Here is a 14431-nt window from a genome sequence, read left to right as displayed (position 1 = left end):
AGAATGAACCTGCAATGTTAGATTACAATTGCAAAGTATCAATATGAATTCATGTATATATACATACATATGTACGCAAGCACACATATGTTTATGTGTGAATATATGTATATATGAAAGAAATACACACAGATAAATATAGATATGCACATGTGTTAGTTATATGTATTTGTATTTTTGTATTATATTGATAAATATATTTCCTAGGTCTGTCTGCTAAGAGCAACTAGAAGCAATAATACTCAAGTAGTGATAAGCACACCTAGTACCCTGATCTTGATTTCTAAACACCATTCTCTGATAAAAGGAACAAGATTTCTCTGGAGAGTGGGTCATTCCAGGGCTAAGACAGGGAAATAAATGATGATCCTGTAATATCTGGTGATGCCAAAAAGTAAAGAAATATTCAAAAAAAGAATGGGTGCAGCTTAAATGATACAGCAGTCAATGTGAACAATCTCCTAACGGCCAAAGCTGGAACAATGTAAGCAACAAAATAAATGACAGTACTAGATTATAACCCACAGGTGTATATTAATATAAATAACTGACTAAACAAATAAAAGGTGGTGAGGAAACAACTCTTCCTTAATGAGTAATTCCAATTAATAAATGCAGAAGGAATGAGGAAAATAGAAAATCATCATCAAAGACCATAGTCATAAATAAAATATCCGTGGGTAAAAAGTTTAAGAAAAACAAGATTAGATAGTCTCAATGTATCTTCTTCTAAAACACTCGTTACTTACAGAAGGAAAAATAGTAACTTTACAATTAAGACACGTAGCAGTTATCCCCTTAACCAAGTGGATCAAGGTTAATATCACCAATAAAGAAATATCTTAGTATTGTAAGTTCTCTATATGATGTAATTCCAGTACCTCATACTGCAGTATGTACTGCAGTGCTACAGTCGCTTCTGTAGTACTACTGCCAATTTGTTTACGAGAAACCATAAACAAATACAAAATGAGGGATCCTCTATAAAATAACTAACCAGTACTCATTACAAATGTCAAAATCATGAAAGATAAAAGTATGAAAGAACTACCAAATGTTGGATGAGACTAAGGATACATGACAACTAAATAAAATGTGAGATCTTGAGGCAGATCCTGGAATAGAAACAAAAGGAAATAAGAAAAAAACTGGTGGAATTTGAATTAGGGCTGTACTTAAGAGTTACTAGGACTGTACCATGGTCAATTTCCTGACTGTGACCACTGTACTATGGATATGTAAAATGTTAGAAACAAGGAAAGCTAGGTGAAGGGTATAATATTGAAAATAATTTGACAACTTTCCTGTAAGTATAAAGTTATTTCAAAGTAAACTGTTAAATATGTATGTTCTTTAAAAATATATCAATAACACAGTCAATAAGGCTAGAAAGAATATGATTATCTTCGATAAATGAAAACAAACTCTGAGTTTCTATGCACAGTAAAAATGTGAAGTGAATTCAAACTGACTCCAAAACACACTGGAATCAGTCTTTAATACTCCCCAGGAATGAGCTCTCTGAAGTTCAGAATACACCAAAACATTTTACATGATTAGATTTTGTAGGTATATGGACTAGCATAAATGAAAGCTCTTTGTTCAAATGTCAAATACTTAAGATTCCTCCAATGGCTACTCAGCAAACTAGGCCTACCGAAATTTTTGAAGTGTTCTCATGTAAGTGGCTTAAATGGCAGAAAATCCAAAGTGGTAGAAAAAGAGAGAATACATGTGAGCAGATCTTCATCTTGACCTGCCTCCATATGTTTCTAAGTCTCTATATACTCTTCATCTACAGCCTATCAAAGCCCTAATCAAATGCTATAATTAGCTTTTTTTCTGCTATATTCTTTCTGTAGAATTACTGTTTTATCGTTGCCTTTTCTGTTACACAGAATGTACACATCAGGTGTTAAAAAGTACAATACATCTTACAACTGAGCAGGGGAGGAAATTACACTGAAAATTGGCATCGTGCAGCATTTTTCAGAAAAAAAAAAAAAAAGTGACTAGGATTTCCAAAAAAAAAAAGTGACTAAGGTAGGTTTTCAGAAAAAAAAAAGTGACTATTAAATTACATCTATTACTTGATACTATGAGATCCAATACAATTATACAAAATATGATAACATCAAGTAATAAAACCAAAATTAAGACAGCAAAAGAGTCTTTTTTTTTTATAAGAAAATACTCTTATAAGAAAATACACTCTTATACTGTTGCTGGGAATGCAAACTAGTACAGCCAGTATGGAGAACAGTGTGGAGATTCCTTAAATAACTGGAAATATAACTACCATATGACCCAGCAATCCCACTGCTGGGCATACACACTGAGAAAACCAGAATTGAAAGAGACACAGTACCCCAATGTTCATAGCAGCACTGTTTATAACAGCCAGGACATGGAAGCAACCTAAATGTCCAGCAGCAGAAAAATGTACAAGAAAGCAGTGGTACATATACACAATGAAGTATTACTCAGCCATTAAAAAGAATACTTTTGAATCAGTTCTAATGAGGTGGATGAAACTGGAGCCTATTATACAGAGTGAAATAAGCCAGAAAGAAAAACACCAATACAGTATAATAACGCATATATATGAAATTTAGAAAGACAGCAAAAGACACACAGATGTATAGAACAGTCTTTTGGACCCTGTGGGAGAGGGAAAGGGTGGGATGATTTGGGAGAATGTCATTGAAACATGTACATTATCATATGTGAAACGAATTGCCAGTCCAGGTTTGATGCATGATACAGGGTGCTCGGGGCAAGTGCACTGGGATGACCCAGAGGGATGGGATGGGGAGGGAGGTGGAAGGGGAGTTCAGGATGGGGAACACATGTACACCCATGGTGGATTCATGTCAATGTATGGAAAAACCAATACAATATTTTAAAGTAATTAGCCTCCAATTAAATAAATTTATATTCAAATAAAAAAAAAAGAAAATACTCTTGAAGCAAGCATGTAACTGACCATTCTTTTTAAAGAAAATCCACTGCATGCAAAATTATCAACCTCCAGAAAAATCACATATACTAAATCTATTCTCACAAAGTATACCACATGCACACTTGGAAAACACAAAATTAAAACAACTGTAAACAACAGAGTGAGCTTCATGTTTATAAGAATATGAGAAGTCCTTTTATGCTTAGCACTGCTATATAAAGAAATGTCTTTTGAAGTGAATTCATGAAGTGTCCCCCTGTTGGGACCACACTTTACAAAAATACTATGTTCTTGAAATGACCTGGGCTTCCCAGGTGGCGCTAATTGTAAGGAACCTGCCTGTCAAGGCAGGAGACATAGATGTGGCTTCAATCCCTGGGTCGGGAAGATCCCTGGGAGAAGGAAAACGGCAACCCACTAAACTGTTCTTGCCTGGAGAATGCCATGGCCAGAGGAGCCTTGTGGGTTACAGCCCACAGGGTCGTGAAAGAGTAGGACAGGACTAAAGTGAATTAGCATGCATCTATTCTTGAAATGAGATTACAAACCAAGAATGAGCATCTTAGCAATGTCATCTTGAATTTTTAAAAATTTTAGCATTTTATCAAAACATATCAAAATTTCATCAAACATCAAAAGATGTCCCTTAGATGTATAGGATTCATTTAAAATTTTTTTTCCGAGAAACAACACACAAAGGAGAAGCATAGTTATTTCCAACCATCCTTCTGGAAGATGCTTCCCAAGGTTGAGAAGGGTCTTTTCTTCTTACTGACTGTTTCTGGCCTTAGCATGTGTTAAGGTATGAGATTTCAGGTTAGTCAACTGAGGAAATTTCTTATTACAACTGTCAAAGGGGCACACATAGGGACTGTCTCCAATATGAATTCAAACGTGTGTACAAACAATTTGTTTCTTAAAAAAAAAATCATCTGATTCATATGGACACTTTAGTAGTTTTAGTTCTTAATCTTTTCATTCAATTAAGACATGCTTTCTCTCTTTTTGAAATGTGTTTAAATTTCTACAGGGCCTCAACTTCATGGTTGAAATCAGAGGTTTGAAAAGTATGAGTTCTGCTGTTTTGGTAAATAAAATTTTATTTACAGATATACCTATTTATTTATATATTGCCTATGGCTGCCTTTGTACTACAATGGCAACTTTTGTAGAGCTGAACAGTTGCAACAGAGCCACAAGTCTTAAAACACTTACTAATACTATACAGAAAAAGTGTGCTGACATCTGGTTTAAATCATAATTTCAAACTCAGGCTACAAATTCACATAAATGTCAATAAAAATTGAAGTCTAGAGCTGCACTGACCAATACAATAGCCAATTCTTACTTGAAATGTGGCTCATCTGATTTAAGTTGTACTGTAAGTCTAACATATACACTGGGTTTTACAAACTTACTATGAAAAAAGGAAAATATCTTGTTAACATACTTGTGTTCATTACATTTTAAAAAGATATTTAGGATGTGCTGAGTTACATAAAATGTTTTATTAAAATTGATCTTGCCTGTTTTTCATTTTGAATGTGTCTTTTAAATGTACTTATATGGCTCAAATTATATTTCTACCAGACAGTACTCGTCTAGAAAATCTTACTTAATTAAGACAGTAAATGCTGTTCCTATTTAATAAGCTTAAAAATATCATTTATCATCCAACACTTGGACACTGCTGAGAGGGATACAGGTACTATCAATGCAGAGACAATGGGGAAATGGGCAAAGAACCAGAACATGTGGGCACCCTTTAGAAAATGTGTCCATAAGCCGAGATACAAATTTGTTGAACATTTTCTATGAATATCACCCTTCTAAAATCTGTTTTCTAAACAGATTTAAGAAGCCTGAGTTAATCTTATTTCTTCTTTAACCATTCTTTTTCATAAATCCTGTTTCCCATATTGCCAATTCACTCTACCCGCACAAAGAGTTGTTCTCAGGCTGCAGAAGTACACAGAAATGTTATTCCCTTCCCTTTCATATCACACAGCTCATAAAATTAAAAGTTATTGAGTAACTGTACATTAGAGAGATTCATCTTCTTAAATTCTGGAACATAAGCACTTTGGTGCTTCACTTTGTATTTAAAATTGAGTAAACTTATTTGCCTTGAAGACTGCCAATAAAAAATTATAAATGTTCCATTAGTACTTTCAATTATATGATGAAAAAGACATTGTACCTCAAATTCAAAATTAAGCCAACAGAAAAAAGACAGAAATTTAAAAACAATACCACTTTAGAAATTTAAAACAGTATCGCTTGCTCCTTGGAAGAAAAGCTATGACCAACCTAGACAGCATATTAAAAAGCAGAGACATTACTTTGCCAACAAAAGTTCATATAGTCAAAACTATGGTTTTTCCAGTAGTCATGTATGGATGTGAGAGTTGGACTATAAAGAAAGCTGAGTGCCGAAGAATTGATGCTTTTAAACCGTGGTGTTGGAGAAGACTCTTGAGAGTCCCTTGGACTGCAGAGAGATCAAACCAGTCAATCCTAAAGGATATCAGTCCTGAATATTCACTGGAAGGACTGATGCTGAAGCTGAAACTCTAATACTTTGGCCACCTGATACGAAGAACTGACTCATTTCAAAAGACCCTGATGCTGGTAAAGATTGAAGGCAGGAGGAGAAGGGGAGGACAGAGGATGAGATGGTTGGATGGCATCACCAACTAAATGGACATGAGTTTGAGTAAGCTCCAGGAGTTGGTGATGGACGGGGAAATCTGGTGTGCTGCAGTCCATGGGGTCACAAAGAGTCTGACATGACCGAGCCGCTGAACTGAACTGAATCACTTAAGAAACAATCATATCCAAGACCTCTAGATGGAGCTGTAACTTCACAAATACAACAGTTTCTCAGCATCTTCAGTAATTTATGCAGCCTAGATTGCTGATGCTAAATTAAGTGTAATTTTAAAACCTCACACTCATAATTCTGATATTCAGTTCAATTTTTAGCCATTTGTCTTCTAATAATGCCCTGTGTTAAAAAATGTTCAATAAAAATTAAGCATGGAAAATAACAATGACATATATATATCATATTACAGGGTTTTATTTTCATTTTTGTTGGGGAGGATCTGGGTTAGTGGAGGAAGAGGTGGGAGAGGAAATAAATCAGGCTATTTTACCTGGGCCCAAAATGTTACTGCATCTTCCACATGACTTCCAACCACATCTTCAACTAAAATCAAATTACAATACAAAGAAAATCAGAAATTAATCAAGATCATCTAACTTTTACATACAAAAATAATTTTTTGTGTCAGTACCTTTATTGCAATGTTTATCTTCCTCCATTTGGACAATTCCTGCAAAACTAAAACAATTCAATAGTTTGAATTAGGTTCTATTAATTGGCCATTAACAGTGAATTAAAGACAAAATCATACAATGTCCAAATTCCTCTGTGTATGTTTTGTCCCAAATAATCAATATCCAAACTCTGTATTAAAAACAACCTCAAAGATATTTTCTCCAATAATTATTTTGTTTTGAGTATATCTTGCAATTTCATCAGATGCAATTTCTATCTTTGAAATTATCTCTTTAACCAAACTTTTATATATTTATATTGAACAGTATAATTGATGCACACTCTTTTCAGTTACATAAATATTTCAGTACAAAGTGTATATTCTTTAAAATAATTGATGCCTTCCCTAAACAAGAGTAGTGGCTTCCCTGATAGCTCAGCAGGTAACGAATCCACCTGCAATGTGGGAGACACAGGAAAGGTGGGTTCAATCCCTGAGTTGGGAAGATCCTCTGGAGGAAGAAATGGAAACCCACTGCAGCATTCATGCCTGAAAAAGTTCCATGGACAGAATCTGACAGGCTACAGTCCAAAGGGCTGCAAAGAGTCTAACACAACTGGGCAACTAAACACACATGCACTAAACAAGAGTAGCACTCCCACAATTTAAACAAAAAGAAACACTACGAACATATATATATAACACAAATGCTTCAGACTGGTATTTAATTTTTAAATAAGAATATCCATTTTATGGTTTCTGCTTTTGAAGATACCCTGCATTTAAAAACTGCAAAATCAATCAAATTGTGCCCATAACTTCAAAAATAATTTTCATTACATAATTTGCTTTCCCAAATGCAAGATATTTCAAAATGTCTACTAGTTCTAACTTTGCCCTTAAAACACTAGAATATGGCACTTTATATGCATAAACGTTATATTTTTGAAAGGAATTGAAAATAGATCTTTTAAAGAATTTTAAGAGTTAATTAAGAACATCACTACACCAAATATCCAAATCCTCCCCCAACCACAGGAAAAGAAATTAATCTTGTGTCACACTGGGGGAAAGGTCATAAAAAAATTTTAACTATTATGATTTTTGTTACAACTTTACATTTTTCACATAAACTAAGTAGGATCAACCCATCTTTAAAACAAGGATTCTTGCTCATATACCACTCAAAAGTAAATTTTAAGCTGAGCAAAAAGTTGTAAAAACAAGTTAGAATCTGTCCAAAGAAACTTATTTCGCTGGAAGACACTCGCTTAATTTAAAAGATGGGGGCTTCCCTGGTAGCTCAGCTGGTAAAGAATCCACCTGCAATGCAGGAGATCCCGGTTTGATTCCTAGTTTGAGAAGATCTCCTGGAGAAGGGACCCGCTACCCACTCCAGTATTCTTGCCTGGAGAATCCCGAGAGTCAGACATGACTGAATGACCTTCATTTTGCCTTCTTTTTTTCTAAAATGAAAACCTTTACTTCGGAAATGGCACCACACGACGTAAAAAGTTTTTAAATCTTACTTTTAAAAGGGGTCAAAAACACTTTTTGGCAATGGTTAACACGGGAGTGGTGAAGGAAATGGCAACCCGCTCCAGTCTTCTTGCCGGGAGAAACCCATGGACGGAGGAGTCTGGAGGGGGCTACAGTTCACCGGGTCTCAGGGAGTCGGAACCGACTGAGAGACTTTCACACACTCACAAGACGGGAGTGGTGCTGCACCCACTATCTGCAAACCGGGATTACCAAACAGCACTTCCAATTCTCATGGAGAATTCGGAGTGAGTCCAGGTCGCTCCTCAACGCCTGTCTTAGGCATTTCGAAGTTTAAAAGGTCACAGAATTTGCTGGAAGAGAGAATTCCACCCGACAACTGGTCTGCAGGTCTATGTCTTCAACCAGAGCAGCAGGCCCAGTTGTTTGCAGGCCAGCTTCGCCTTCTGGCAGTACCCTTAGAAACTGGGGTGGCTGTCACCCTCAGAAGCGAGCGGGCAGCGTGGAAACCAAGAAGGCCAGGAAACGGCCACGCCCATACTTGTGGACCTAAAAGACAACCCAGGGTGAAAATACGGTGCTACCACCAAACCCACCGAAAGGACTGCTACTGACCTCGCACTTCCTGCCACAGAAGTTCTAGAAGAATGCCCCAGGCCCCACATGCTGGGCCGTCAGCTCTCTGCCCGCCGCCGCAAACGTGCAGACTTACCTCACGTGTTCTGGCCACTGGGTCTCCAAACGGCGCTTGCGCGCTCGTTGCTGTGCCAACATCCTGCCTTTGCTCAACTGCCTCGCTCACGTGAGCATCAGGGGCTGCGGCCTAGGGCGGGGCGTGCCGGCTGGGGCCTTGCGCTCTGCGAGGAGCGCACGGAGTCTGCGCACAGGCTTTATATGACGGCATTCCCAGCGCCTGTGGACTAATGGCCGTCTGCCGTCTCGCTTAGCAAACTTCAAACGGTGACGTGAGATAGTGGTGTGGACTTCTGTGTCCTTTCGTAATTTGTACATGTTGCTTAAAATTTTTAAATACCCAAGTTGGAAGAATCCCAGCATTTTTTTTCTTTTTTTTAACAAGGTAGAAAGGAGAAAATGACTTTAGTACAATGAAAGCATGATGTTCAGGTTAGTAGCTTTGCAAGCATTTCTCAGTCCAGCCTAGGGTCAGCTCTCGCTCGTGTTGCAGCGTTTTTCACATTAACGGTTGGGCGGAGGGTGGGGGGGGTGGCGGTGAGGAATAATATAGCTTATGTGGTTATGAGCAGATGTTACACTTTGTGGCAAACCTTGCACAACAGTTGAAAATTATCTCCACTAATTTTTGCCAGTTTGAAGTATTATATACAATAATACAGTAGTAAAGTAGTAAAAGTACACATGACAGAACATATGTATAAGCTGTTGAAATTAACCTCACAATGAAGAGGACAGTCATTTCCTTCACAACCCCCCACACAGCCCCACCGCCCTCGGAGGTTTCTCCTTGTCCCTTTATGGTCGTTGGCTCCCGTCTACTCCAAGTAATAGATCCTGCTTTCTGTCACCAATTTGCATTTTCTAGAATTTCATGTTAACCAAATCATACAGCGTGTCCATTCTGTTTTCTTTCATTCAGTATAATTATTTTGAGATTCATCCATTTTGTCACATGTACCAATAGTTCCTCGCTCTGTATTCAGTTCAGTTCAGTCTCAGTGGTGTCCCACTCTTTGCCACCCACTGACTGCAGCATGCCAGGCCTCCCTGTCCATCAACAACTCCTGGAGTTACCCCAACTCGTGTCATTGAGTCCATAGCTAGCTATCCAACTATGTGAGCCTCTGCCATCCCCTTCTCCTGCCTTCAATCATTCCCAGCATAAGGGTCTTCAAATGAGTCAGTTCCTCCTATCAGGTGGCCAAAGTATTGGAGTTTCAGCTTCAACATCAGTATTTCCAATGTACACTCAGGACTGATCTCCTTTAGGATGGACAGATTGGATCTCCTTGCAGTCCAAGGGACTCTCAAAAGTCTCCAACACCACAGTTCAAAAGCATCAATTCTTTGGCACTTAGCTTTCTTTATAGTCCAACTCTCACATCCATACATGACCACTGGAAAAACCAAAGCCTTGACTAGAGGGACCTTTGTTGGCATAGTAACGTCTCTGCTTTTGAATATGCTGTCTAGGTTGGCCATAACTTTCCTTCCAAGGAGTAAGCGTCTTTTAATTTCATTGCTACAGTCACCATCTGCAGTGATCTTGGAGCTCCCCCAAAAAAAAGTCTGCCACTGTTTCCACTGTTTTCCCATCTATTTGCCATGAAGTGATGGGACCAGATGCCATGACCTTTGTTTTCTGAATGTTGAGCTTTAAGCCAACATTTTCACTCTCCTCTTTCACTTTCATCAAGAGGCCCTTCACTTTCTACCATAAGGGTGGTGTCCTGCATATCTGAGGTTATTGATATTTCTCCTGGCAATCTTGATTCCAGCTTGTGCTTCATCCAGCCCAGCGTTTCTCATGATGCACTCTGCATGTAAGCTAAATAAGCAGGGTGACAATATACAGCCTTGACATATTCCTTTTCCTATTTGGAACGAGTTTGTTGTTTCATGTCCAGTTCTAACTGTTGCTTCCTGACCTGCATACAGATTTCTCAAGAGGCAGGTCAGGTGGTCTGGTATTCCTATCTCTCAGAATTTTCCAGTTTATTGTGATCCACATAGTCAAAGGCTTTGGCATAGTCAATAAAGCAGAAATAGAGGTTCCTCTGGAACTCTCTTGCTTTTTTGATGATCCAGCAGATGTTGGCAATTTGATCTCTGGTTCCTCTGCTTTTTCTAAAACCAGCTTGAACATCTGGAAGTTCACGTTTCATGTATTGTTGAAGCCTGGCTTGGAGAATTTTGAGCATTACTTAAGTAGCGTGTGAGATGAGTGCAAGTGTGTGGTAGTTTGAACACTCTTTGGCACTGCCTTTCTTTCCACTGATACTGGCTGTAGTTTTAGTAGATTCCGTTTACCAGTTGAAGACATTACCTTCTATTTTTAGTTTGCTGGGAGTTTTTATGAATGTATCTTCAGTTTTATCAAATACTCCTGCATCTGTGATAATGATCATGTGGTTCTTTTTTAATTTGTTAATACAATGAGTTGTTGTCACTAAGTTGTGTCCTACTCTTTTGGGACCCTATGGACTGTAGCCCACCAGACTCTTTTGTCCATGGGATTTCCTGGGCAAGAATACTGGAATGGGTTGACATTTCTTTGTCCAGAGCATCTTCCCCCACCCAGAGATCAAACCGTCCTCTCATGCATTGGCAGGCAGATTGTTAACCACTGAGCCACCAGGGAAACCCAAAGTATAAATTTGGGCTTGATGAATTATACTGGCTGATTTTCAAATGATAAACCAAACTTGCAACCCTTGCATAAAGTTTGGTCATGATGTATTATGTTTTTTTATATATTCTTGTATTAGATTTGCTAAAATATTAAATATTTTTGCATCTATGTTCAAGCAGGATATAGGTCTGAAATTTTCCTTTCTTGCAATGTCTTTGTCTGGTTTGGTTATCAGAGCAATGCTGACCACATATAATGAGCTGTAAAAACTACTAACTTCAATTTTCTGAAAAAGTCTGCATAGAATTAGTTATCTTTGTTCCTTAAATATTTGGTAAAATTCACAGTGCAGCCATTCAGACCTGGAATTTTCTTTGTGGGAATGCCACTAACCACAAATTCAGTTTCTTTAACTGATAAAGTCTAATCAGCATATAACCAATCTAAGGCTGCTGCTGCTGCTGCTGCTAAGTCGCTTCAGTCATGTCCGACCCTGTGCGACCCCATAGACAGCAGCCCACCAGGCTCCCCAGTCCCTGGGATTCTCCAGGCAAGAACACTGGAGTGGGTTGCCATTTCCTTCTCCAATGATGAAAGTCAAAAGTGAAAGCGAAGCTGCTCAGTCATGTCCAACTCACAGCAACCCCAGGGACTGCAGCAACAGGCTCCTCTGTCCATGGGATTTTCCAGGCAAGAGTACTGGAGTGGGGTGTCATCATCTATTAATTATTGAATGAACTTTACATTTTGTGTCTTTAAGGAATTTAAGCTGTGAAATTCATTGGCATGAATTGTTGATAACATTCCTTTACTACCTCAGAAACTATGGTAACATCACCACTCTTGTCCCTAATGGTGAATTGTGTGCTTTCTCTCCTTTGCTGATTAATCTAGCTATTAATAGAGGTCTATCAATTTTTTCTTAAAAAAACAAAAACAAAAAACAGCATTTGGTTTTTTTCATGTTTCTATAACTTTTCTGTCTTCTATTTCTGCTCTAATCTTTATTATTTCCTTTTTCCTATTTAATTTTAATTTTCTCTTCTTTCTCTAGTTCCTTAAGGTGAAAGCTGAGGTCACCAATTTGAAATCTTCTTTTCTGGTATATGCATTTGTCACTATCAATTCCCCCGAACTACTACTTTAGCTGAATCACACGTATTTTTATTTCCATTCTCATTCATTAAATGGTTTGATTCTTTTTCTGAATTCTTCTTCAACCCATGGGGTATTTAGACATATGTTGTACAACTTTCAAATATTTGGGAAAGTCCCAGATATTGGGACATCTTTGTTACTGATTTCTAATTTAACGCCATTGTAGTCAGAGGACGTAATTTATGATCTGAATCTTAAAAAAGCACTGAGACTTGTTTTATGGCGTAGAATGTAGTCAGTCATAGTAAATGTTCCACGCACACTAACATGTATGATGCAGAGGGTTCCAGTGAGCATCCCAAGCTACAGTGTCAGAGGATCTTTAGATAATACAGCAAGAGAGTAACGGCATGGTCCCAAGACAGAGTGTCATCAAACAGCTTCCATGTGAAGCTGTCAGAAGTCTGCTTGGAAGTGTTTCACAGCAGTACTGGGGTTAGAGGGGGACCAAGAAAATTTGAAATGGCACACAGGAGGTGTCAATACACTTATCAATAATTCATAGTTAATGTGCATGCTTGCTAAGTCGCTTTAGTCATGTCCGACTCTTTGCAACCCTATGAACCAGTGAAGTTGCTCAGTCGTGTCCGACTCTTTGCAACCCTATGGACGGTAGCCCGCCAGGCTCCTCTGTTCATGGAATCCTCCAGGCAAGAATACTGGAGTGGGTTACCATGCCTTCCTCCATGGGATCTTTCCAACCCAGGGATCAAACCCATGTGTTCTGCATTCCAGGCATATTTTTTACCATCTGAGTCATCAGGAAAGCCCCTCATATTAACAAAACAACCTAAAAATCATTAGATACCACTAGAAAGTAATTATATAATTTTAAAAGTTTTTATTTTAAAACATAAAATTACAAAGTTTAAAAAATAAAAAAACTAAGGATTTTAATTTAACTATTTTGAATGAAATGTTTGTTCAAACCCTCAATAACATCTTAACATTTTTAAGTAGCCTGAAAAGGTTAAATTATTATAAATTCAAAATAGCTACTGTACTTTAAGGTTTTGACTAACATGAAAATAGCCTCATTTGTTAGGAGAGAGAAAAAAGTTTATATAAAGTAATAAACCATAAATTTTGGTAAAAGTAATATAAGGTACTGTCACATTTAAATAAGGCAACATTCAAAAGACATTTTTACATAGAAAAAATGTAAGTAATTTGAGGAAAAATAAACTATTATTATGTTTAAATAATTAACACACAAAAGACATATTTGGATGCTGGTTTTAATTTCCCCAGTAGTGTTCATGAAGGTTTCATAGTTGATGGCAATGGTGCTTTTCCTTTCTGCTTAGCAGCCTTTTCCATTTTTATCTGAAAATTTAAAATATTTGTTGATATAATAATTTGTAAAACATCCTAAAGAAAAAAAAAAGTGGTACATACCTCATTTGGATTCATGTCTTATTTATCACAGCCATTTTACACAGTTATTTAGCAGTTCTTAAGCTGCTAAATACTAAAGCCACAACCTGATTGTTGAAAGGACCTAATTGAATTTTTAAAATATAGTTTGTTGGGGTATGCAAGCTCCCAATCCCTCTTGCTCCTCTTTTTCTTCTCTTTATCTCAGAGCAAGGGCAGACTTCAGCAACACCTTAGAGACAGAGAGAGTGGGCCAGAGAGCGGGGAAGAGGCTGAGAGTCTCACTTACACACACACATAAACACATATACACACAGAGCTCAGCACACAAGAGAGACTTGAGGAGTGTTGACTGAACAGAGGACTCACACAATGAGCACAATAGCAAGAACCCTGCAGAGAGGGGTCCTATCAAGGGCTCTGTGTGTTCGTGAAACATTGTCAAAGATGGACAAAATTTTCTAATTACAAACATAATCAAGTATGGTTGGATTTCAACTTTACCAAAGCATTTTAACAACATAACATATAATGAATATTGATTTGGAGAAATGATTATTTTTAATTGCCTCTAAAATTAAAAAAGAAAAAAAAAAAAGCTTGAATGCCTAACCTTAGATCCAGCCTGTGCACATTCCCTACAGCATTACAGGAGACACCTAATCCAGTTGGATTACCCCTGGAACACATACTGCTTAAAGGACGGTTTCCTACAATTTTGATTTCTGCATTTCAACAGTTACCTTCCAGAAGGCTGTCTTTCTCCACTGTAACTGAAACAAAGAAGAAGCTTGCATACCCTAAGAAGCAGCCTTCTGATCT

At 37.6% G+C, this 14431-nt stretch overlaps 2 protein-coding genes across 4 annotated transcripts in view; both read right to left on the bottom strand.

The window, feature by feature from the left end:
- The window catches only part of STK31 (serine/threonine kinase 31), an 83104-nt gene that overhangs the window by 63364 nt on the left and 5309 nt on the right, over nucleotides 1-14431 (bottom strand). The window contains exons 2-3 of the mRNA XM_010855355.1: nucleotides 6262-6308; nucleotides 6121-6173 (exon numbers count right to left, since the gene is read on the bottom strand). Of these exons, the coding sequence (XP_010853657.1) occupies nucleotides 6121-6173; nucleotides 6262-6289 (81 nt within the window). The 5' untranslated portion in view covers nucleotides 6290-6308. The remainder of the gene's footprint in view (nucleotides 1-6120; nucleotides 6174-6261; nucleotides 6309-14431) is intronic.
- FAM221A (family with sequence similarity 221, member A) overlaps nucleotides 13051-14431 on the bottom strand; it is a 23290-nt gene continuing 21909 nt past the window's right edge. Inside the window, exon 7 of one of the 3 annotated variants that reach the window (XM_010855356.1) lies at nucleotides 13051-13558. In XM_010855356.1, coding sequence (XP_010853658.1) covers nucleotides 13490-13558 — 69 coding nt within the window. In that variant the 3' untranslated portion in view covers nucleotides 13051-13489. The remainder of the gene's footprint in view (nucleotides 13559-14431) is intronic. The other 2 variants (XM_010855358.1, XM_010855359.1) reach the window with 2 other exon arrangements.

The sequence above is a fragment of the Bison bison genome, unplaced genomic scaffold (genome assembly GCF_000754665.1).
Source record: "Bison bison bison isolate TAMUID 2011002044 unplaced genomic scaffold, Bison_UMD1.0 scf7180017864364, whole genome shotgun sequence".
Classification (NCBI taxonomy): Eukaryota; Metazoa; Chordata; class Mammalia; order Artiodactyla; family Bovidae; genus Bison; species Bison bison.
Note: the sequence above shows the minus strand (reverse complement) of the source record. Positions and strands in the feature narration are given on the sequence as shown.